At 45.4% G+C, this 24,862-nt stretch overlaps 1 protein-coding gene across 1 annotated transcript in view; it reads left to right on the forward strand.

Annotated features, from left to right (window-relative positions):
• adamtsl3 (ADAMTS-like 3) overlaps positions 1-24,862 on the forward strand; it is a 605,457-nt gene that overhangs the window by 352,673 nt on the left and 227,922 nt on the right. The window contains exon 8 of the mRNA XM_078241545.1: positions 2,743-2,817. Within this exon, the coding sequence (XP_078097671.1) occupies positions 2,743-2,817 (75 nt within the window). The remainder of the gene's footprint in view (positions 1-2,742; positions 2,818-24,862) is intronic.

Consider the following 24,862-nt stretch of genomic DNA (forward strand, 5'->3'; position numbering starts at 1 on the left):
GGAATAAACCTTTTAGGACTGAGGTGAGGAGAAATTTCTTCACCCAAAGGATGGTGAAAGTGTGGAATTCACTACCACGGAATGTAGTTGAGGCCAAAACGTGTGATTTTGGGAAGAAATTAGATATAGCTCGTGGTGTGAAAGAGATCAAGGTTTATGGGGGGAAGGATATTGAATTTGATGATCAGCCATGATCAAATTAAAGGGCGGAGCAGGTTAGAAGGGCCGAATGGCCCACTCTTGCTTCTAGTTTCTATATTTCTATGATTTCCCTGCCGCGCGTCCCCAAGACTGGAAATTCCTGCCGGAGCTCAATCGATCTTTACACGTTCTGCCAAATTTTCTGTCTCGCCCGCTCTGATTCCCATGGTGGGCAGGACGAGAAATTTGTTGCCTTAAAAACAGAAAATGCTGGATAAACCCAAGCCTGGCAGCATCTGTAGAGAGAGAAAGAAGGAGTTAATGTTTCGAATCCGTACGACTCTTTAAAAGATTTTAAAACTGCTTTGTGCCTCCGCTAACGTGAAAGAGTGGGGGGGAGAGAGTAATCTTGCAATAAGAAAGTGTTTGTATCTCTCATCCTGCGGCATGATTTCCCAGCCAAATCTGATGTGACTGGAGACTTTATTTTTAAAAAGTAGCCTAAAAATAAAGACAGTAAGCAGTGACTGCCAGAGCCACATAATGTTCCAATCAGTTTGATTGTGTAGGTGGACATATGGGCCATGAGTTGAAGCTGAGATGAAAGCAATCGAGGACATGGAAGACTTGGAATTGTTTTAAGTCTTGCAAAACGTCAACATTATTCATTCTTAAGGTCACTAAAAGTACCCTTTGTGCCACATCAGTCTGAAATTCAGCCTGAAGCCATCCCGCCACAACACTGCAATAGATTTTCTGACTTCTGGGTCTGTCCAGATGATTAATAAGATCCTTATTGTTAAAAGCTACCTGGTGTTTGTAATAATGCAGGCAGATTCATTTTTATCCACACACAATGTCTAATGTAATGGTCAATAGATTGCAAGTCCAATTCTGTCCATCTGTTATAGTTGTGTCAATCCTTTGCATTCTGTGTATGAGGTGGCAAGTTGTACAAATGCGAGACTGCCTGCTGTTCAAACAGCCATGAGAAGGCAATCAACAGTAAGGAAGCATCGGTTCCAAAAAAGCCAACCTGAGAATGATATTCAAGCTGTTCTAAATTTACAGTGTAATTTTATTACGCTTCTGCGTTAATTGGCTCTGTGGCTAGTGTTATATTACTGCTAGCAAATAGCTAAGATGACTGTATGTTGTGTTCTGTTTAAGTGACACCTATATAATGATTTATAACTTGTGTACCTGAACCGACATTGAAATTTGATTCATTTTTTAAATATTCTTTTAATCGCACAGAAAAAACGGCGTTTTTGAAACATCTAACACATTCAGACGTTTATTTTGGAAATTTAATTCCCTAAAGCTTTCAAAGTTACTTTCAAGATGTAATGTAAACATAACTTTATTGCCATTAAAAAAAAACGTGCCATGTACCTCCAAGCTCCCGGTATGGAATTTGGCACAATCTCAGCCTTGCTAAGTGCTATGATGAGTGAAAACAGAAATGGCAACCTCAGCACTTAATGTCAAAGGTAATAACTAGCAGAAGCAGCAGGAATGTGGCAACTTTTTTTCCCCATGGTCAAGACTGTGGGCAACAAAACTAATTTTTTCTCCAAAAGGTCAAAATTTCAGCAGATGGGTAATGAGGGTAATGCAGTTACCAGAGTTTTGGATTTTATCAAAATCCAATAATACTTGCCACATATTACAATCTGAAGCGTACAAGATTATTTGTAATGAAAACTTTGCCATCCTACCCGGTAAGTGAAGCATTCAACAATCCTGTCTAAAAATTAAAATTAAAAATTGAACTGGGAGCCTCACAAGCAGTTTGTACCACAAACATGCTGAATGAGAATCATATCAGCCACGATTGAATGGCGGAGCAGACTCAATCATAGAATCCTACTGTGCAGAAGGAGGCCATTCGGCCCATCGAGTCTGCACCGACCACAATCCCACCCAGGTCCTATCTCCATAGCCCCATGCATTTACCCTAGCTAGCCCCCCTGGCACTAAGGGGCAATTTAGCATGGCCAATCCACCTAACCTGCACATCTTTGGACTGTAGGAGGAAACCGGAGGAAACCCACGCAGACACGGGGAGAATGTGCAAACTCCACACAGACAGTGACCCAAGCCGGGAATCGAACCTGGGTCCCTGGCGCTGTGAGGCAGCAGAGCCAACCACTGTGCCATCCTGCCTCGATGGGCCGAATGGTCTAATTCTTCTCCTACATCTTATGGAAACCAGCTCTTAAAAAGTATAAATCATACGCATGATGCCATCTCTCTTTTGGTTCTTTTTGTCTCTTAACTATTAGGCAAATCGTTCATTGTTAATGAGTTATTGCAAATCATGCTGTCAGATGTTTAGATTCAGGAGGTATTTAAGCTGTCGAGTGAAGCCACGACCAAGTTCCGGCTCAAGATTGATCCCTCAAGTTCTAGTTGGGAGTCAGAATCAGATTCAACGTAGTGTCTTGTGCAGCAACACCTTTTGACACTCTTGACAGCTCATGACCAAATGAAATGTCGTATGAATATCCAGGGCTTTTAGCAGTGTGCGGTGTGACAGATTAATAAACGCTAGTCCACACACTAGCCCAACTGACTTTTGTTTCTGTGACCCTGCAGTGGAAGACGTGGTTATTGCAGTGCCATTTGGGAGTCGCCATGTGAAAATCACGGTGAAAGGACCTGCTCACCTTTGTAAGTTCAACTTTAAAATGCTTTCTTGCAGCCACTGAAAAGATTGAAATATGAGCAAAATTTTGGCAGTCATCCATAAACACGGTGTCAATGGAAACATCAAGTCTGCATCTCCTCAGCCTTAAACAAGTCCTGACGTTTCTGCTATCACTTAATTTCCATGAAGCAATGACCTTTTCCCACTTTCACTAACTACGGGAGTTGTGTCCTTACAGTAAACAAGAGCCATATAAAGTTTGGACAAAGGAAAGTTTATTTATTAGTGTCACAAATAGGCTTACATTAACACTGCAATGAAGTTACTGTGAAAATCCCCTAGTCGCCGCACTCCGGCACCTGTTTGGATACACTGAGGGAGAATTTAGCCAATTCACCTAACCAGCACGTCATTCAGACTGTGGGAGGAAACCCAGTCAGAAGTCCAACAACACCAGGTTAAAGTCCAACAGGTTTATTTGGTAGCAAAAGCCACACAAGCTTTCGGAACCTGGTGTTGTTAGACTTCTTATGGAGGAAACCCACACAGACGTGGGGAGAACGTGCAGAGAGTGACCCAAACCCGGAATTGAACCCAGGTCTCTGGCATTGTGAGGCAGCAGTGCTAACCACTGTGCCACCTGATCTATCACATTCTGGTGTTCCTCAAAGGTAACAATATCTTCTCAAGTCTGTAAATTAGTGCAAAAACACTTGCTGGTGCGAACAGTAACTCTGTTGGATGGGAAACATATGTTGATAAATCTCCATCGTTTGGGACCTGTTAACATCATCTAAATAGCTTAAATCAGTTTATTTTAACCATTTGATTGTTAATCTGATTTATGTGATGCAGAAATGATCAAATTTGTCATCTCCTATAAAGAATGTTGTATTCAGTAATTATAAAATCCACTTCCCAGAAAAGCACACTGTTGGTGCCATGAAGCAGCAACATTCAACGTGTGCAACCTCGACTGAAATGGATTCCTGGACAACTATGTATTTCTGAAATTGTTCACATGTAATTTGCTGATAATTCCCATTTTGATTTTCAGACCACTGTGCAGTGTAAACTTCTCCATATTATTTCAGGTCCCACAGCATAGAAGGTTCCATGCCTGAGGGCTTGACTGCCTTTGATCTGTTACCAGGGCCCTTGTCCATATCGATTGCAAATCTGTCGCCAGAGGCTGCAAATTTTAATCAGAATATATTCCTCCCTCGTCACAACTTTCCCAAACAGCCAAACAAACCAAAATAAAAGCAGAAAATATTCAGTTAAGTTTTATTTATTAGTCACAAGTAAGGCTTATATTACACTGCAATGAAGTTACTGTGAAATTCACCACACTGCGCCGCCTGTTTGGGTCATTGCATCTAACCAGCACGTCTTTTAGACTGTGGGAGGTAACCGGAGCACCCGGAGGAAACCCACGCAGATACGGGGAGAACCTGCAAACTCCACGCAGACAGTGACCCAAGCCGGGAATCGAACCCAGCTCCCTGGCACTGTGAGGCAGAGGTGCTAACCATTGTGCCACCGTGTCGCCCCTCTGCAGTTGTTACAGGTCAGGCAGCAACTGCAGAGAAACAAACTGAGTTAATGAATCACAAAATCCGACAGTGCAGAAGACGTCCTTTGGCCCATCGAGTCTGCACCGACGCATGGACTGGAGTTTTACTGGGAGGGGTGTGGAAGGGGTTGGAGAGTGGTGGTACATACTCGTCCCCAAACCCTTCTGATTTAAAAGTTGGTCGAAAACCAATCAACAGAAAAGAAAAGTCTGCTATGCTACCGTTAGGCAGCTACAACAAGGAAAGTGTGGGACTCCCGTCCCCTCACTGTGAGGAAGTCCCACCCTCAGGAGCCGCTGGGCAATTAGATTAACCGGCACCTCTTGCAGTCCCAGGAGTGCCAGAACTCATTAGCGGGAGCTGCCAGGATGCCCAGGGGGAAGGCGCCAATGGATCCCAGCCTCGGGTAAGTCAGAGATGTTGGGCACATTAGGTGGACAAGGCTGGTGGGACTGCTGGTGTTGTAGTACAGACAGGGAGGACAGAAGGGACTGTGCTCCCCGGGCGGCACGGTGGCTCAGTGGTTAGCACTGCTGCCTCGCAGCGCCAGGGGAACCGGGTTCGATTCCCGGCATGGGTCACTGTCTGTGCAGCGTCTACACGTTCTCCCCGTGTCTGCGTGGGTTTCCTCCGGGCGCTCCAGTTTCCTCCCACAGTCTGAAAGACGTGCTGGCTAGGTGCATTGCCCCTGCTAAATTCTCCCTCAGTGTACCTGAACAGGCGCTGGAGTGTGGCAACTGGGGGATTTTCACAGTAACTTCATTGCACCGTTAATGTAATCTGACTTGTGATACGAATAAATAAACTTTAAAAATGTTTACCCTCTCAAGAGGTGCCAGGGACCCAGGTTCGATTGCCAGCTTGAGTTACTGTCTGTGTGGAGTCTGCACATTCTCCTCATGTCTACATGGGTTTCCTTCCACACTCCAAAGATGTGCGGGTTAGGTTGATTGGCCATGCTAAATTGACCCTAGTTTTGGGGGATTAGCAGGGTAAATATGTGGGGTTATGGGAATAGGGCCTGGGTGGGATTGTTGTCGGAACAGGCTCGATGGGCTGAATGGCCTCCTTCTACTCTGTAGGGATTCTATAAGGATTCTTCTATTCTATCTTCTGGGTGTGCCCCAGATATATAAAGGACATGCCCCTCCCCTGAAGACAGTAAGCCCCTCCTTCCTTCCAGTCATTTTAACAATGTGTTTAAAATATCGGGCTGCCTGCCCGCCCACACCAACCGTGTTGTGGCTTGAGCAGCAAGCTCAGTTGACCCTTAATTATTTATTCACAATGGCAGCCAGTCTGTCGCTTTTGCCCATCCTACATATATTAGCCGGGACAACGTGGAGTTGGGCGAGAAGGTAAGGGTTAGCCACCCCTCGTATTTCACATGGCCTCTCAGCGGGGGCCAGAAAATCCAGCCCAGTGTTTCAGGTCAATGACTTTTATGTCAGGTTTCCAGCGTGTGCAGTATTTTGCTTTTGTTTTAGCTAAACGAACTGGGAACTAGCAATTTGGAGAAGAGAGACAACGTCAATGCTACCATTTACCTGGACTAACTGGGTAGCAATAAGGTGAAATTTACCAGAAGAACCTTCTTCAAGGTTGACTGCTATGATTTAAATTCCCATCTAGCAATTGCATTAAAAGTGAAACAAATTTTCCAGTAGGTTTTCAGAAACATTCTATGATAAAGACACTCAGAAAGATGGAGAATGCACCTCTTATTTTTCATGGTTAGACAGTCTAGCCTTCAAAAAGTTTTCAAAAGACCTTTGGAAAAGCACTAGAGAAAGAAGAGGATGTTAATGAGATATCTGTTACCATGCAGACTCTGCTTCTGTTTGGTTGCGCTTCATCCTAGCCTCCATATCTTTCATTTGGCAATTACTGCCAATTGTCTAAAATGTAATGGCAGTGCAAATGCAAATTTAATGCAGGAATTACTTGCCCCTATTTGCCAAAAGAAGCACAAAAGCCTAAAGCTCTAGGTTATTAGGCACGGTGGCACAGTGGTTAGCACTGCTGCCTCACAGCACCAGGGATCAGGGTTCAATTCCTGGCTTGGGTCACTGTCTGCACGTTCTCCCCGTGTCCGTGTGGGTTTCCTCCAGGTGCTCCGGTTTCCTCCCACAGTCCGAAAGACATGCTGGTTAGGTGCATTGGCCATGCTAAATTCTCCCTCAGTGTACCCGAACAGGCGCTGAAGTGTGGCGACTAGGGGATTTTCACAGTAACTTCATTGCAGTGTTAATGTAAGCCTACTTGTGACAATAATAAAGAAAAATAAACAAAAAAAATTAGTTTCTCCATATCAGACTCACCCTGTGAATGCACACCATGCTTTCCTTCCGCAACCATTGCAACACATTACAGAGAATGACAACATCCCAAACAGACATGTGCAATTAATCTCAGATGATAATCTTGATTTAGCCAGTGCCTAACATGGGAACCATTTGCTCCACAATTTTGATACCGGCTTCTGCTAACCATCATGTGAGATACTTTGATCTCAGTTATCCAAAATATTTCTCTATTGTTAATCCTGCTATCTGATTAATTCAGCTAAATACCAGCAATGGGTGGGGAGGAATATTGGATCTGAATGAGTCAAGTCTATTTCTTCCTCCTCTGAGAATGTGGTGCAGTGACCCATGTACAGTGAATGATTCATCTCGGTGCTTTTACAGAACATTGCAAAATCTTTTTTGCAGAATATTGGGTGGAATTTTCTGGCCCTCCCCACGAGTGAGATCTTCCGGTCCCGCTGAAGGTGACCCACCCCCGGTGGGTTCACAGCGGCAGGGTGGGTGACCCATGCAAAACAAAACGGTGCAAAACTTTGGCAGGACCGGAAGTTCTTGCCGGTGACCAATGGCAAGCTGCCTCCGCCGATGGAAAACATGCTACAGCGGGGCTGGATAATGCTGCCCATAATCACTAACATTAGATGTGATTCTGTGATTGGACAGCACTTGCTGAATAATTCCAAGTGTGTTAATAATTACGCCAACAACTGATTTAAGATTATCAGTTGGGTTTACAATGTGGCTCACATATGCAATGGGTTACTGTCTGTGCGGAGTCTGCACATTCTCCTCATGTCTACATGGGTTTCCTTCCACACTCCAAAGATGTGCGGGTTAGGTTGATTGGCCATGCTAAATTGACCCTAGTTTTGGGGCATTAGCAGGGTAAATATGTGGGGTTATGGGAATAGGGCCTGGGTGGGATTGTTGTCGGAGCAGGCTCGATGGGCTGAATGGCCTCCTTCTGCTCTGGAGGGATTCTATAAGAATTCTTCTATTCTATCTTCTGGGTGTGCCCCAGATGCATAAAGGACACGCCCCTCCCCTGCAGAAAGAATATGTCCAGACATTGTGCCTTTTTTGAATTAAAGAACAGCCTGGGAGATATTCCCCTGGTGAATTCGCCATGGCAATGCTCGACCAATCAGAGTTAGCTCCCTCAGAATTTTGGTAGTCTGGCATCTGTCCTGATGAGTGCAGGATGAAAAGCTTCAACAGTATGTCTCTTTTTTTTATTCCAGAGATACTCAAGTTCTCTACCAAATGACTAAAATACTTTTATGGTTCGAATGGGAATTGCACAATTTTCCCTTTAACCATTTAGTTACAAGCCCCACTGAAAAGATCAATTAAGCCGACTAAAGCAATTCTCCGATTCTACACAATCATTTTGTAAAAACAGACAACCATGATAGCGACAGGAATTTTTAAATTTTCTTTCAAGACACTGTTAAGAACTGAAAAACAAAGGTAATTGAATCTAATCACTGTGGGTTGCCCAACTAAATTACTGGAGGAACCTTGTGGAAGTCATTGTTGAAACTGCAATGTGAAAAGGTGATGTAGAGGTCAGTTTCAGCAACAGAACATATGCTATTATTTTAACCTGGTTATGGAGGCATCTGTATGTTTGAAGGGAGGATGATATTATAACTTTTTTCCTGATCGTTTCCCCCTTAGGTATAATGAAAATTCCATATTTTTCCTTTGCAAATAATGCTGATGTGGAAAATATAAAAGCCTTCCAAATAACTATGATGACGGAATAATGACACAGAAATACCCTGGGATCACTGAGCAGTTACCGACTCTTAACTGTGACTGCAGACTGGAAAATGTGCCAGAAAATAGTGGAGACTGGTTGCTCCAGATCCCTGGCCATTACTGAGAGTTTCCTGGTCTTGCCTTGGCAATGTAAATGATGGTAATACACAGTGCTGAGTTAAAACTGTCTATGCCAGGAGTTATGCTCCTTGTGATAGACTGGGACCCACTGTGTCAGTGGAGGTCAGCCAGCCGAGTGAAGTGCACGAACCAACTTGCAGGTCTAAGGGCATGCCTGGCATCATGCGACTGGCTGGCACAGGTCTAAAGTTATGGGTGAATTGGGCAAGTGTGTACACAAACATGCATCAGAAGTAATGCATGTAGTTGGCTGTCTTGTGCTAATAAGAAACCTTCCAATTTCTATTGCAAACTCCAGTGGGGTCAATGCAGGTAGGACCCACAGACACAATCCTGCTGTGGTGGCCGTGCCTTCAGCTGCCTCGGTCCCAAGCTCTGTAATTCCCTCCCTATACCTCTCCACCCTTTACCTTGCTTTCCTCCGTTAAGGCATTCCTTAAAAACTCTTTGACCAAGCTTTTGGTCATCTGACCCTGTGGATGGGAATTCATGGCCTCGCTCGTCCCAAAACCATAAAATCCCACCCCGAAGTCAATGGACCTTTCCATTGCCCGCCCCTCGCCCACTCTGATTCCCGTGGCAGGCAGGGTGGTAAAATTCCGGCGAATATCTCCTTTTGTGCCTTGGTGTCATCCTTTGTTTTATGATGCTCTTGTGAAGTGTTTTGGGGCATTTCATTACAATAAAGGCGCTATATGAATATCAGCTGTTGTTACCATCTTAAGCTGATCCAAGGACTTTCAGGCCAAATACGCACACAGCCATCTTATACTTTTCCACCTGTTTACAACATGGAATTATCTAGAATTTACAGAACCATTTGTATTTGATCCAACTGTTCCATGCCCGTGTTTATGCTCCATAACTTCTTCCTCCACCCCTCATCATCTAAACCTCTTAACATATCCTTCCATTCCTTTCTTCATTTGTGCTATATTCTCATCACTCTTTAGGCAAAGACACTTACCCTGAATTTTCTATTGGATTTATTGGTGGCTATCTTGTACCCCTAGCTTTTTACCCTCCCACAAGTGAAGACGTTTTCTCTGCATCTGCGCGACCAAACATCTTCATTGTTTTAAGCACTTCTAGATTATTTTCTAGGGAAAAGAGTTACAGCTTGTTCAGCCCCTCCTGATACATGTAGCATGTCCGGAGTTTACATATAAGTTTCAATGTATTCTCTCCCCCTCACGGTATCTTTGATTTCAGTTGAGATATTTTGTTCTTGTTTTATTTTCAGTTCTCTCCTATCTTGGTAAAGTTGGCTCTGATGGCAGAATTTAACACCCTCCCCCATTGTGGGTTTGGAGGTTGGGGTGTTGGGGGGGGCAGGGCATTAAATTGTGCCCTATTAGAGCAGATTGGGTGGGTGTATGGCCATTGGAGCCCACGCCACCTTCCCGCCTCTGCCCCCCTTGAATCCAGGGTGGGAAGGCTCGTGAACGATCTTCCCACACCACCCTGCTGATTGAAACCCATAAGTGGGCAACTAAGGGTCACTTAAAGACTCATAGAATCCCTACAGTGCAGACAGAGGCCATTCGGCTTATCGAGCCTGCACCAACAACAATCAAACCTGGGCCCCACCCCCTGTGACCTCACAAATTTACCCTAATCCCCCGACACCAAGTGACAATTTAGCATGGCCAGTCCACCTAACCCACACATCTTCAGACTGTGTGACGAAACCAGAGCACCCGGAGGAAACCCACCCGGACACGGGGAGAACGTGCAAACTCCGCGCAGACAGTGACCCAAGCTGGGAATCGAACCCGGGTCCCTGGTGCTGTGAGGCAGCAATGTTAACCACTGTGTCACCGTGCCGCCCATTAAGGACCTCATCCTGCTGCTGCTGATATTCAATCAGCGGCGACAAGCAAATGGTTTGCCATGCAGAGAATCTACAAAGGAAAATCCTGTCGGGTTTGATTGCTTGTGGGCTCCAGGCGTTGGAGGACTCATTGCCGAGCATATACTGCCGGATCAAGGTACCTGGCATTGGGAAGCGGGGGGGGGGGGGGGGGGGGGGGGGGGGGGCGCGCGGGGGGGCGCGCGGGGGGGGGGGGGGGGGGGTGGTGTTGGCTGCTGAGGCCACACCCTTGACCATACTGGTCAAGGGAAACCAAAAGAGAAAATGCTGGAAAATCTCAGCAGGTCTGGCAGCATCTGTAAGGAGAGAAAGGAGCTGACGTTTTGAGTCCAGATGACTCTTTGTCAAAGCGGAAGATTTGTCAAGGGAATGATTTTTTGATTTGATTTATTATTGTCACATGTATTGGGGATACAGTGAAAAGTATCGTTTCTTGCACGCTATACAAAGCATACCGTTCATAGAGTACATAGAGGAGAAGGAGAGGGTGTAGAATTTCATGTTATGGTCATAGCTAGGGTGTAGAGAAAAATCAGCTTAATATAAGGTTGGTCCATTCAAAAGTCTGATGGCAGCAGGGAAGAAGCTGTTCTTGAGTCCTGTTGGTATGTGACTTCAGACTTTTGTATCCTTTTCCCGATGGAAGAAGGTGGAAGAGAGAATGTCCGCGGTGCGTGGGGTCCTTGATTATGCTGGGTGCTTTTCCGAGGCAGCGGGAAGTATAGACAGAGTCAATGGATTGGAGGCTGTTTTGCGTGATGGACTGGGCTATATTCACGACCCTTTCCAGGGTGCTGGGAATGACTCCCCTTCTCCGCTTTGGAAGAGCGCCACAGGATCGGTTTTTGCCCATGTGAGAGGTTAGCCAGGGCCTCAGTTTCACGTCTGATCCGGAGGACAGCGTTTCTGACAGTGCCGCATTCTCTCAATGCTGCACTTGAGTGACAACCTGGGACATGTTAAATTCTCTGCCATGGGACTGACTGACCCAGAGGTGAGTGTGGTGAAACAATGCGAAAATGGCTGAAAATTCATTTTATTGTGGTGGCACCCATGACAGCCAGTGAGCCGAGTGATATGTCATCATAATCGAATAGCTTATATATTTTTGATACGGTAGCACAGTGGTTAGCACTGCTGCTTCACAGCTCCAGGGTCCCGGGTTCGATTCCCGGCTCGGGTCACTGTCTGTGTGGAGTTTGCACATTCTCCTCGTGACTGCGTGGGTTTCCTCCGGGTGCTCCGGTTTCCTCCCACAGTCCAAAGATGTGCGGGTTAGGTTGATTGGCCAGGTTAAAAAAAAATTGCCCCTTAGAGTCCTGGGATGTGTAGGTTAGAGGGATTAGCGGGTAAATATGTGGGGGTAGGGCCTGGGTGGGATTGTGGTCGGTGCAGACTCGATGGGCCGAATGGCCTCCTTCTGCACTGTAGGGTTTCTATGATTCTATGATTCTATTTTCAGCTGGAAATCTTTATGAAACGTATGAACCATTTTCAAGGCAAATACCAGCAGGAGGTTCAGCATGTGTTGGAATACTTCAAAGTTAAATAAGGAAACATCAAATAGGGCTGCCCAGCACTGCTGATCACATAGTCTGAGCTGTTCACTGTTCCCCCACCTCATTTCCAAACTTTTTATAAACTTTTAATTTCTACTCCGCTGTTCCAATTCAATAAAATTTTGTGCAAATGTTTTTTTCCCCTGACAATATATGGTGTTAAATATGTGGTATTAAAAATATGAATCCATTTGTTTTTGGGCAAAGATCTCATGATTGTCTATGGTGTTAAATATCAACCAAGATTATCCAGCTTCCCCCCCTCCCCCCCACCCCCGCAGTGGATTTTCCAGCAGTGGGTTCTCCAGCAGCGGAGGTGGCACACCATTGGCCATCCGTGGGATCTTCCAGTCCCGCCAAATTTGATAACCATTTGTGTTGCTTGCTAACCATGCCACCAGGTACCCGCCACAGCGACCTGAAGATCCTGCCGCCAGGAAGTGCCAGAACATCCGGTAGCACGGTAGCACAGTGGTTAGCACTGCTGCTTCACAGCTCCAGGGACCTGGGTTCGATTCCCAGCTTGGGTCACTGTCTGTGTGGAGTTTGCACATTCTCCTCGTGTCTGCGTGGGTTTCCTCCGGGTGCTCCGGTTTCCTCCCACAGTCCAAAGATGTGCGGGTTAGGTTGACTGGCCATGCTAAAATTGCCCCTTAGGGTCCTGAGATACGTAGGTTAGAGGGGTTAGTGGGTAAAATATGTAGGGATATGGAGGTAGGGCCTGGGTGGGATTGTGGTCGGTGCAGACTCGATGGGCCGAATGGCCTCTTTCTGTACTGTAGGGATTCTATGATTCTTTCCTTCTATGATTCTATGATCCCATCCATCATGTAAGTTTCCGAATTCAGATAGCGACGGGGAATCAGCAAATATAAACATTATCTGGAATCGCTGATGAACCAGGTACTTGACTATTGGCTAACTGCCGATTAGCCAGTTAGTTGAGTTCATAGAATCTCTACAGTGCAGAAGGAGGCCATTCGGCTTATCGAGTCTGCACCTCCCAACCTTATCCCCGTAACCCCATGCATTTATCATGGATAATCCATCTAACCCGCACATCTTTGATGGCGGCACAGTGGTTAGCACTGCTGCCTCACAGCGCCAGAGACCTGGGTTCAATTCCTGTCTCAGGTGACATTCTGTGTGGAGCCTGCACGTTTTCCCCGTGTCTGCGTGGGTTTCCTCCGGGTGCTCCAATTTCCTCCCACAGTCCAAATATGTGTGGGTTAGGTTGATTGGCCAAGATAAATTGACCCTTAATGTCAGGGGGTTAGGCGGGTAAATGTGTCAGGTTATGGGAATAGGACAGGACCTGGGTGGGATTGTTGTTGATGCAGACTCGATGGGCCGAATGGCCTCCTCCTGCACTGGCGGGATTCTATGATACTGATTAATAAGTTAGTTAAGTTTGGCTAACTGCTGATTAATCAGTTGATTGAATTTGACAGCTAACTGTTGATTAATCAGTTAGTTTGGGTTTATATAGCAAACCACTCATTGAGTAGTTAATTATGTCCTGTAGCCAGCTAATAAACATTTCAATGGTTGAAAAACATGGGTCATACCAGGAGAAGTGGAGGGAAAGTGCACAAACACTTGAAGCTGTAGTTGGAATCTTTTAATGACTCTCAGGCCAGTGTAACAAGGCAGTTTGCGTGCTTAGCCACGATAAGGATGTTGAGCTCACCATCAATTCTGCAGTCTCTTGCCAATGCATTTTGAACGCTGCTGTCAGATCAAATATTGGTTCACATTAATGCTTGGTGCTTGGTTCCATTTGATGTTGGGACAGCTGCAAAGTCAGGGCAACAATATGAGCTGCAGCATTTCCTATTAAATCCAGTGATATTGAATCAGGGTATCAGATTTGTGACCACTACTCTTCCTATATTTTGCTGCTGATTAAAATCAGTTGTCATCTTTATGAGGCCATACTGGCTACCGAGAATGCTTCGTGCTGAACAAGCTTTATGTCCAACCCAAAGGCCTTTATTTTGTCTGTTATTCAGTAGGTATGATGTGGAGGTGCCGGCGTTGGACTGGGGTGGGCACAGTAAGAAGTCTCACAACACCAGGTTAAAGTCCAACAGGTTTATTTGGAATCACGAGCTTTCGGAGTGCTGCTCCGTCATCAGGTGACTCACCTGGTGAAGGGGCAGTGCTCCGAAAGCTTGTGACTCCATATAAACCTGTTGGATTTTAACCTAATGTTGTGGGACTTCATTCAGTAGATAGATCTTGAGAGAAATCTCCCTGTCGGATGCCCAGTGTGCAGCACTAAAATAGAACCACTCCAGCTTTACAAACGCTGAACTTGAAGGATGGTTATGTTTGAAACCGTCTCCTTTAATTCAAGGGAAACTGGAATGTTTTGGAAAGGGAGAATGCGACCTCCGACAAAACCTGCGCAGAGATTAAACCCATGTGACCTGGACCATGGAGACAGCAACTCAAAACGTATTGAAAGTTACGTTCAAGTTCTAATGCCTGGACACAAAATGGAAGAAGCAACTGGCCTTGCTGCATTCAAAGTCATGGGGTGGGATTTTCCTCACAACCCACTCTGTGTATCGCAGAGGCAGCCCACCATTGGCCGGTGGCAGGATCTTCTGGTCCCGCTGTTGTCAGCAGTGTTTCCTGTTGAATGCACTACTTGGCGCCAGGAAACCCGCTTCCTTCTCTGTGGCATTGTCAACAAGTCATTGATCATCATGAGACTGGTCTCAGTTGGTCAGGGTGATAGGCTACTGGCCCTGGAAAGGGATGATGGCAAAAGGGGGCCATGCAAGTGGGAATTCCAATCGAAGCACTCCCTCTTCTCCTCCTGGTGACCCGCCCTCTCCTGTCGTAAACCGGTACTCGACATTACTGCCTCATCTCCCGATCGCTGAATCTGCCCCTGCGCTGGGGTAGCTAGTGCCATCTTTAAGCTCTGAAATCCAGAAGCTGCAGGCCAAAAGCAACCCAGCAGTCGGAGCAGCGATCTGACCAATCTGCCTTGATCCCAGCTGACGCCACATGGAATGCACTGTATAGAAGCAATAGGAATCTTTCACAGGACCAAAGTCATCCTCGATGCTCTCCTGCCTCTCCTTCTCCTCATTGCCCTTGCCCTCTGGTCACTGTCTGTGTGGAATTTGCACTTTCTCCCCGTGTCTGCGTGGGTTTCCTCCGGGTGCTCTGGTTTCCTCCCACACTCCAAAGGATCTGCAAGTTAGGTTGATTGGCCATGCTAAATTGACCCGAGTGTCAGGGGATTAGCAGGGTAAATGTGTGGGGTTAGAGGGATTGTGGTACAGACTCAATGGGCTGAATGGCCTCTTTCTGTACTATAGGGATTCTATGATTCTATTTCTCATCAATGTTCTCCTCACCTGAGAATAACTGATGAACACCTTTCTTTGGCTGCTCCAATTTCCTCCCACAGTCCAGAGATGTGCAGGTTAGATGGATTGGCCATGATCAATGCACGAGGTTACACAGATAAGGCAGGGGATGGGCCGAGGTAGAATGCTTTTGCAGAGGGCCAGTGCTGACTCAATGGGCCGAAAAGCTTCCTTCTGCACTGTAAGGATTCTATGATCTTCCACCTGTGAAATCTCTGTTCTGCATAAGATGAAGCAAGATGCAGCACACTCTTGTTATTCTGGCTCCCCTTGTGGTCAATCCTGAAGGGTGCCTCCATTCTTAGACACTGGAAGTACATTTTCAGCATTCCGGTTGTTTACTCTGTGACACATTTGGTCTTGTGGCTTTCGCAGAGATTCCTCACTCTGTCACAGTTCAGGTTTGAAGGGGATATCCCGTATTTCTCACGAACCTGTCCTCAACCCTGCTTCCTGGAATGAAAAGGTCTGGAATGTTGGCCTGCCCGGGTAGGAAAGCTCCCAAAGAATCTGGCTCACATCTGCATGAATCTTTTCTTGTGGTTGCACACCAGCTGTGCACTGATGGAATAATATCCCTTGCGGTTGATTAAAACCTCCTGATTATGTTAATGGTGCTCAGATTGCCATATGTGTGCAATCAGTGGCACCCTGGAACTGAAAAAACCCTGCCAGAGAGGGAAGTGTGACTGCCCACTCATCCTGGCTATTGCAATTGCACGGAAAATTGCACAACTCTCAATATTGGCAAACAGTCCATCCGTCATCACCTGCCCTATGCATTTACGTACAGCAGACTGCAAGAATTTCAATATATCTCTGTTAGCACCCTGGAGAGAGCCAGAAGCAAACATACTGAGGGCGGTGGTAACTTTCCACAGCCACTGAGGATGGGTGGTTGCCAAGTCCAGCAGGGAGCAAGTGAGAGGCTGCAGATCACAAAATGAATCACGAAAAGCAAGGTCCAACAAGTAGTTAAGAAGGCAAACGGCATCATTGCAAAAGGGTTGGAGTTTAAAAATGGGGGGTTTTGTTGCAATTGTATAGAGCGTTGGTGAGGCCACATCTGGAATATGGTACACAGTTTTGGTCCCCTTGCCTTGAAAAGGATATCGTAACATTGGAGGCAATCCAAAGGAGATTCACCAGGCTAATTCCTGAGACTAGAGGGTTGTCCTAACAAAAGAGACTAAATAGCCGGGCTCTGTATTCCTTGGAGTTTCCAAGAGTGATGGGTAACCTTATACAAACATATAAGATCCTGAGGGGCTTGACAGGGTAGATGGTGAGATGCTTTCACTAATGGAAAAGTAATGAACAAGGGGACATAGCTATAAGATAAAGGGCTGGACATTTAAAACTGAGGTGCATAGAAATTTCTTCTTGCAGAGGGTGGTGAATATCTGGAATTCGCTGCCCCAATAAATCATTAGAAGTATTCAAAGTGGAGGTGGATAAATATTTGCTGGATCGAGGAATAGAGGGCTATGGGGAAGTAGCAGAGAAAAGGAGTTGAGCCGTCATAGATCAGCCATGGTCGTATTGAATGGCAGGGCAGGCCTAAAGGGCCTGTAGGCACTCCTGCTTCTATTTCTTGTATTGTTGTGTTGTGTGCAGATGTCTGCGGAACACAAAAAGTTCAAAGAATCTCTGTCTCTGTCTCTGTACACTCAGTTACATGGGTCGTTCCTCTCTGTGACCACAGTCTCTGTCCTCTTCACCTCACCAGTATGTACCCACTGATCCCCCTACAGCACGCTGTCACTACTGGGGCTGGTAATTATCTTCGTTCTGTTAGAAATGTGCAAGGCACCTCTCATTCTGCTTTCTATGAAAATACTCCAAAATATGTATGGGTGAGAGGAACTTTCTGCTAAACATTGCCAGAGAGAACAGACAAGGCAGCTGCAAGAATTGGGTATTTATTAAGTTCGGCCTATCCAAAGTAGATCAAATTCCCATGAAGAGTACCTGTCGCCTGCCTCTTTATACTGATCAGCTTTCCGGGCCCTGGGAAACTTGTGTTGAAGATGTCAAATCTGAAGGAAAGTTAAGTTGCTGTGAAAAGACCCGACTGTGCACCCAGTTATCAGCTGTAGCATTTGCGTCTACGTATCAAAAGGTCCCGGGTTTGACTCCCACTCCAGGGCTTGAATGTAAAGATGTTGCCTGATGCTGCAGTGCAGTACTGAGGGAGTGCCATACCGTTGGAGGTGGAGTTGCCAAACTCTGGGTTCAGGAGGCTGCTCGGGACCCCAAGCACATTTTGAAAAAGAGGAAGGGGGTTATCCCTCGTGCCCTGGTCAACATTCAACCCTCAATCAACAGAAACAGATCTTCTGATCATTATCATTGCTGTTTGTGAGTGTTTCCTATGTGCTAATTGGCTGCTGCTATTCCTACACCACAACAGTGACTGCACCTCATTGGCCATAAAGCACTTTGAGATTCCAGTGGTCATTAAAGGCACCATGTGAATCTTTTGTTTCAGTTCTGAGTCATTATCCACCAGCCTTGATCTTGTTGGTTCCTCAGAGCAGGTTACTTGCACACAGCCAAGCGTGCTCAAGTGAAACCCAGATATCAGCAGGATAGAGCCAGTAATTTCTCTCCTAATTTAACTGGCCGCTGGTATAGGGTGTTGCTTCCTGTTTGGGAGGACTGAAGAAGTCTTTCTATCCATGCAAGGGATAACTAAGTCTTTGTTGACTGATAGAGCTATTTACAAGGGTGCAAGTTAGGAACTGTCTTCATGCATGCTAGGACACACTGCTCTGTCCAACACTGGAATGACTCTGGGTGTGGATCATGCACTTACATCACTGTGTGGGCTGCACTGCACTCAGTTCCACATTAACCCTACATTTGCTACAACCTCACACTACACACAGCAGCTCCCAGCCTGTCCATTCTTGTCTATTAAAGTACTTCACTGCCTCTCATAGAGTCATAGAATCCTACAATACAAGAGGAGGCCATTTAGCCCATCAAGTCTACACCAACCACAATCCCACTCAGGGCCTATCCCCACAACCCCATGCATTCACCTAGCTGGTCCCACTGACACTAAGGGGGAAATTTAGCATGGTCAATCCACCTAACCCGCACATCTTTGGAATGTGGGAGGAAACCGGAGCACCCGGAAGATACCCACGCAAACACGGGGAGAATGTGCAAACTCCACACAGACAATGATCCAAGCCGGGAATCAAACCCAGTTCCCTGGCGCTGTGAGGCAGCAGTGCTAACCACTGTACCACCATGCCTCCCAATCCCACCTCCCGTGACTGTTGGAAATAAAGATCAAATAAATCGAAAGGATGTGAGGAGGTTACAGCTTTCTGCCTGATTGTCCAACCTCTTGGATTGTCCTCAGTTCTTCATCATACAGATATGTGAAATATCTGTTCCATACTGGAAATTCAGGCCAGCAATTAACCTCTCCAAGATGATGGGTGGGATTCTCCGGCCACGCTCGCCCAAAAACTGGATTATCCCACCCGACATTAATGGACCTTTGCGTGGTCACCCGCCCGCCTGCTGCGATTCCCATGGCGGGCAGGACGGGAGAATTCCCCCCCAATGACTGGAATAAAATCCCAAAGTTGCCAATGCTTAATTTAAACCATTACAGTTTAAACATTATCAGTGCAAGATCAATTCAAAGTTCCAATGAATCCAAGAAATCTGCACAATCTTTCCTGCACTACTTCTCCTGCCTCTGGAACTCCTTTGCAGGATGTTTTGTTGTTTAAAACTCTCTTTAGTAGATCAAAACTCAAAGCCAGAGTTAATTGAAACTTGCTGAAGATTGCGATGCCAGTGCAGTTTTTTTCAACATCTCCCTGTGTGCCAGCGATCATGGCGTTCTTCCTAGTTATTGACATCAGTTGCTGCACGCTGCAGTCTGTATAGAGAGTAACATTTTAAAAAAGCAAATACACAAAATCCAAAACAACTGAACAAACATACCTTGTCATTGCGTTCGCGATTGTAGTGCCGAATGAAATCTGTATCTTGAAACCAGTCCTTTATTAAAGGCAAAACACTGCGGATGCTGGAATCTGAAACAGAAACAGAAAATGCTGGAAAATCTCAGCAGGTCTGACAGCATCTGTGGAGAGAGAATAGAGCCAACGTTTCGCGTTCTTTGTCAGAGCTCTGCTGAGATTTTTTCTGAACATTTTCTGATTTTAAGAATGTGGTGGACTTCAGTTGTGCCTTTGTCCTGCCTGGACCACCGTTGTGTGTTTGTCCTGCCTGGACACGTCCCCTGCCGGCTCCTCCCCTTGTCACCTAGTATAAAGGTGGCTGTTCCCTCCCCCTTGTTCAGTTCGGGTCGGTTATCTGTTGGGATGTGCTCCTGATTCTGTAATGAATAAAAGCCTACAGTTGTACTGGCACACAAGTAGTCTTTTGCCTAATTGATAGCGCATCAAAGAACAACAAGAAGTACAGCACAGGAACAGGCTCTTTGACCCTCCAAGCGCAAACCTTCTGCCCTTACTCGGACCAAATCCCTCCCTGCATCTGTACCCACCCAGATGCCTCTTAAATGTTACTAATGTGCCTGCTTCCACCATCTCCTCTGGCAGCGCGTTCCAGGCACCCACCACTCTCTGTGTGAAAAACTTACCCCGCACATCTCCCTTAAGCTTTTCCCCTCTCACCTTGAATCTGTGCCCTTTGTAATTGACACTTCCAACCTGGGAAAAAGCCTCTAACTATCCACCCAGTCTGTGCCCCTCATAGTTTTGTAGACCTCTATCAGGTCTCCCCCTCATCCTCCATCTTTCCAGTGAAAACAATCCTAGTTTATTCAATCTCTCCTCATAGTCGACACCCTCGAGACCAGGCAACATCCTGGGGAACCTTCTTTGCACTCCCTTCAAAGCTTCTACACCCTTCTGATAGTGTGGTGACCAGAACTGCACGCAATACTCCAAATGTTGCAGTCCATTTTGTTACTTTGAATCCGTTTAGTTTGAGAATTCACATTTCTAAATTTGAGGCATGCCCAGTCTGTTTACTTTGAACATCTTCAGATGGAGTAAGCATTTGAAAGCATTACTACACTTCAGTATTTGGTACCATTCCAGTAATAGATGAAGCAGACCATGCAGAACTGGTGTACTATGACTATCCAAATTGACAAGTGAGCAATAAAGTACTGATTGGTTTTCAGTGAACGAGGTGCCCTCAAGCTAATTTCCAGAGCCGTGAATCTAACACCTGTGGATTGCCCTAATAAATATCAGGTTTCACATTTGATGGTCTAAATAATTCAAAAATCTGTGGGCAACGAAAGAAACTGATAAAAGGTGATGAAGGTATGCATGGTTTCGGAAAAGAATGAACATTAATTCAAACAATGACATATGTAACCAGGTGAATACATCCCTTGGTTATTTCACCAGAGGACTACATGCAGGTTGAGTTTTTTTTAATTAGCTCTTGGGATCAGGGCATCACTGGCAATGTCAACATTTGTTACCCATCCCTGATTGTCTTTGGATCAAGTGGCTCACTAAGCTATTTCAGAGGGTAATCAAGATTCAACCACATTGTTGTGGGCCTGGAGTTACTACATAGGCCACACCAGGTAAGGATGGCGGATTTCCTTCCCTAAAGGGCATTGGTGAACCAGCTGGCTTTTTACGACAACCTGGTAGTTTTGTGGTCATCATGAAATGATGTTAAGAGGCTTCAAGGTGATTTAGACAAGTTGAGTGAGTGAGTAAATACATGGCAGATTCAGTATAATGTGGATAAATGTTGAGTTATCCATTTCAGGCAGCGAAACAGAATGGCAGAGTATTATTTAAATGGTGACAGATTGGAAAATGTTGACATACAAAGGGATCTGGCTGTCCTAGTACACCAGTCACTGGAAGCAAACGTGCAAGTACTCAAACAGTTAGGAGGACAAATGGCATGTTAGCCTCCAATGCAAGAGTACTTGAGTACAGGAGCAAAGATGTCTTACTGCAGCTTGGTGAGATCACACCTCAAGCATTGTGGGCAGTTTTGGTCTCCTTCTCAAAGTAAGGATATATTTGCCACAAAGGGAGTGCAGCGAAGGTTCACCAAACTGAATACTGTGATGGCAGGATTGTCATATGAGGAGAGTTTGAATTGGCCTGTATCCACTGGAATTAAGAAGAGAGGGGATTTCATTGAAATGTATCAAATGTGCATTTGATAATGTGAATTTTAAACATTGAAATGGATCAATGTATACATTTGATATATACATTATATATATCATAACTGCATGCAGGTGTGTGTTTCCTCTGGTTGAGGGGTCCAAGTGGAAACTAAGTCACTGATTTCCTTCCCTAAGGGGCATTAGTGAACCAGCTGGCTTTTTCCGACAACCTGGTAGTTTCATGGTCATCGTGAAACAATGTAAGAGCTTCAAGGTGATTTAGACAAGTTGAGTGAGTAAATACATGGCAGATGCTGTATAATGTGGATCAGAAGGAAATTGATTTATAGACTCTAAAGGCATCAAGAGTAATGAGGAGAATGTGAAAGTATGGCAACGAGATGGAGGATCAGCCATGAAGATGGTGAATGACAAAGCAGGCTCGAATTTACTCCTCCTATTTTCTGTGAAAGAACCTTCCAATTTCAGATTTATTAATTGAATTCAAATTTCACGAGCTGCCCGAGTGGGATTTGAACCCATATCCCCAGAGCCTCTTCTGTCTGGTGACACAACCACCACACCACCATCTCCCTTTGTAGTTGTCAGCTGGTTGAGCCTTCAAGTGATGTATGGACCCAAGCTGCAGTCTCATTACAATCCACAGGCCTGCAGGGCTATGGCTGGTGGGTAGGCCTCTTTGGAAGTATCTCAGAAATAAAGTTAGAATAATTTTCTCATTATTAATATTTTGATGTACTTATGTGAGAAATTTCAGCTCTATTGAGTGGACTTAGTGGAAGAGACTTGCTTTCAGAGACTGGTGGTTGAATTCATAGACTCACTCCACCTCTAATGAAATCATTCTCATTCAATTTACCCTTTAGTGATTGAGATATTTGATGATAATACCACAAATGGTGGCTATTGCTTTTGATTGTGTAATGTTGCTTTGGCATGATGCCCTCTTCCTGTGTTGCAGGATTCTATGATACAACGCATTGCTTCTGGCTATTGTTTTTTTGGGGATTGTCAGGCAGTGTCTTGTCCCTCCTCTCCTCCAGCATCACAACCCCCTGAGATATTTGGGCTCATCTGGTTCTGCCACCTTAAGGTACTTCCCTGGTTTTAATCACTGCAGCCCTGCCTTCAGTCGCCTATGGCCCAAACACTGGAATAACACCCCCACCCCCTGCTCCCCATCCCCCCCCCCCGCTCCCCCATCCCCCCCAACCCCCTGACACACACAGCTTTCTGCCCCTCTAACTCACTTCCCCTCTAACGCACTTCCCCTTTCAAGATCTTCATCAAATCCTACATCCTTGGTGAATTTTTTGATCATCTGCCAAGTATCTTCTTACATTGCTTGGTGTCATACTTAGTTTTATACCGTTTCTCCGCACGGTGGCACAGTGGTTAGCACTGCTACCGCACAGCGCCAGGGACCAGGGTTCCCAGCTTGGTCACTGTCTGTGCGGGGTCTGCACGGTCTCCCCGTGTCTGCGTGGGTTTCCTCCGGGTGCTCCGGTTTCCTCCCACAGTCTGAAAGGCGTGCTGGTTAGGTGCATTGGCCAGGCTAAATTCTCCCTCAGTGTACCCGAACAGGCACTGGAGTGTGGCAATTCGGGGATTTTCACAGTAACTTCATTGCGATGTTAATGTAAGCCTACTTGTAACACTAATACTTAAACTTTGCATAGTTATTGCTATACAATCCCTTCTATTTTGTTAAAACATTGATGCAAGGCTTGAGGGCTTACAAAAATACACTTTTTAAATGTTACATTAAAAGTGCGAGATAAATATAAGCTGTTGTTGTTTTGAGGGGGAGCATGTTTTACATCATTCTATTTTAGAAAAAAATTTGAATTTACATTGCATCTTTTATGACCTCAGGTATCCCCAAAGCACCTTACTGCCGATGAAGTGTATTCACTATAGTAATGTAACAAGTATTTAAATATGGAGCTATCATGTTACATTGCCCTCAGTCATGCAGCAGTTGAAGTTAGTGGGTTTTTTTCCCGTCTATAAAGCTGTATTTTTAGATCGGGCTGATCATTTCTTGATGGTGTAAAATGAAAAAGCCTCACAATAGAATGTTTATAACTCTGATATTTATCTACCATTCTCCAAAACCTGCAGCTAATCTTTGTTTTTCCTGTTTCCACTGTAATACTTGCTGTTTTGGGAATGGTAACTTTGGAAAACAAACTGCAATGTATTTAGTTAATTGTTGTGGTGTTAGGTGGATATTGATTCTAAGTGTTCTCCGGTAACCCTGTTAGTGGAACGGGATTTATCAAGTTCACACTTAGTCAATGGGACAATCAGTATTGTTAACATTTTCATAATTTCAGGTATGATGCTTTTAAGAGGTGTGACATTTCAATCCCACTTTTAAGACTTCGAACTATTAATTCACCGAATCACAGAATTGTTAGAGTGCAGAAGGAGGCCATTCAGCCCATCGTGTCCGAACTGACTCTCCAAATGAGCAATTTGCCGAGTCTCATTCCTCCACCTTCTCACCATAACCATGCAGATTCATCCCATTCAGATAACAGTTTCATAGAATCCTATCCCTACAGTGCAGAAGGAGGCCATTCGGCCTATCAAGTCTACACCTATCACAATTCCACCAAGGCCCTATTCCCGCAACCCCACATATTTATCCTGCTAATCCCCCTGACACTCGGATCAATTTAGCATGGCCAGTCAACCTAACCTGAATACCTTTGGACTGTGCGAGGAAACAGGAGCACCCGGAGGAAACCCACGCAGACACGTGGAGAACATGCAAACTCCACACAGCCGAGGCCGGAATTGAGCCCCGGTCCCTGGTACTGTGATGCAGCAGTGCTAACCACCGTGCCGCCCTGGTTCCTTTTCAATGACCTCGATTGGAGTGGCCTCCTCCACATTCTCAGAAAGTGCATTTTCGACCCGAACCACTCACTGGGTGAAAATGTTTTTCCTCCTCCTGCTTTCGCTTCTTTTTCCAATTACTTTAAATCCATTCCTTCTCCTCTCAGTCCTTTCATGAATGGGGAGTTTCTCCCTACCTACTCAGTGCGGACCCCTCATGATCTTGAATACATCCCTCAAATCTCCTCTTGGTTTCTCCAAGCGGTCCCAAACTCTCCAGTCTATCTTTGAAGTTCCTCATCCAGGGAAGCATTTTTGTGAATCTTTTCTGCGTTCTCTCCAATGCCTTCACCTCTTTCCAAAAGTGCAGTTTCCAGAACTGAAAGCCGCACTCCAGTTGAAGCTGAACTAGTATCTCAGACAAGTTCAACATAAACTCC

Source organism: Mustelus asterias, chromosome 24 (genome assembly GCF_964213995.1).
Source record: "Mustelus asterias chromosome 24, sMusAst1.hap1.1, whole genome shotgun sequence".
Taxonomy (NCBI): domain Eukaryota; kingdom Metazoa; phylum Chordata; class Chondrichthyes; order Carcharhiniformes; family Triakidae; genus Mustelus; species Mustelus asterias.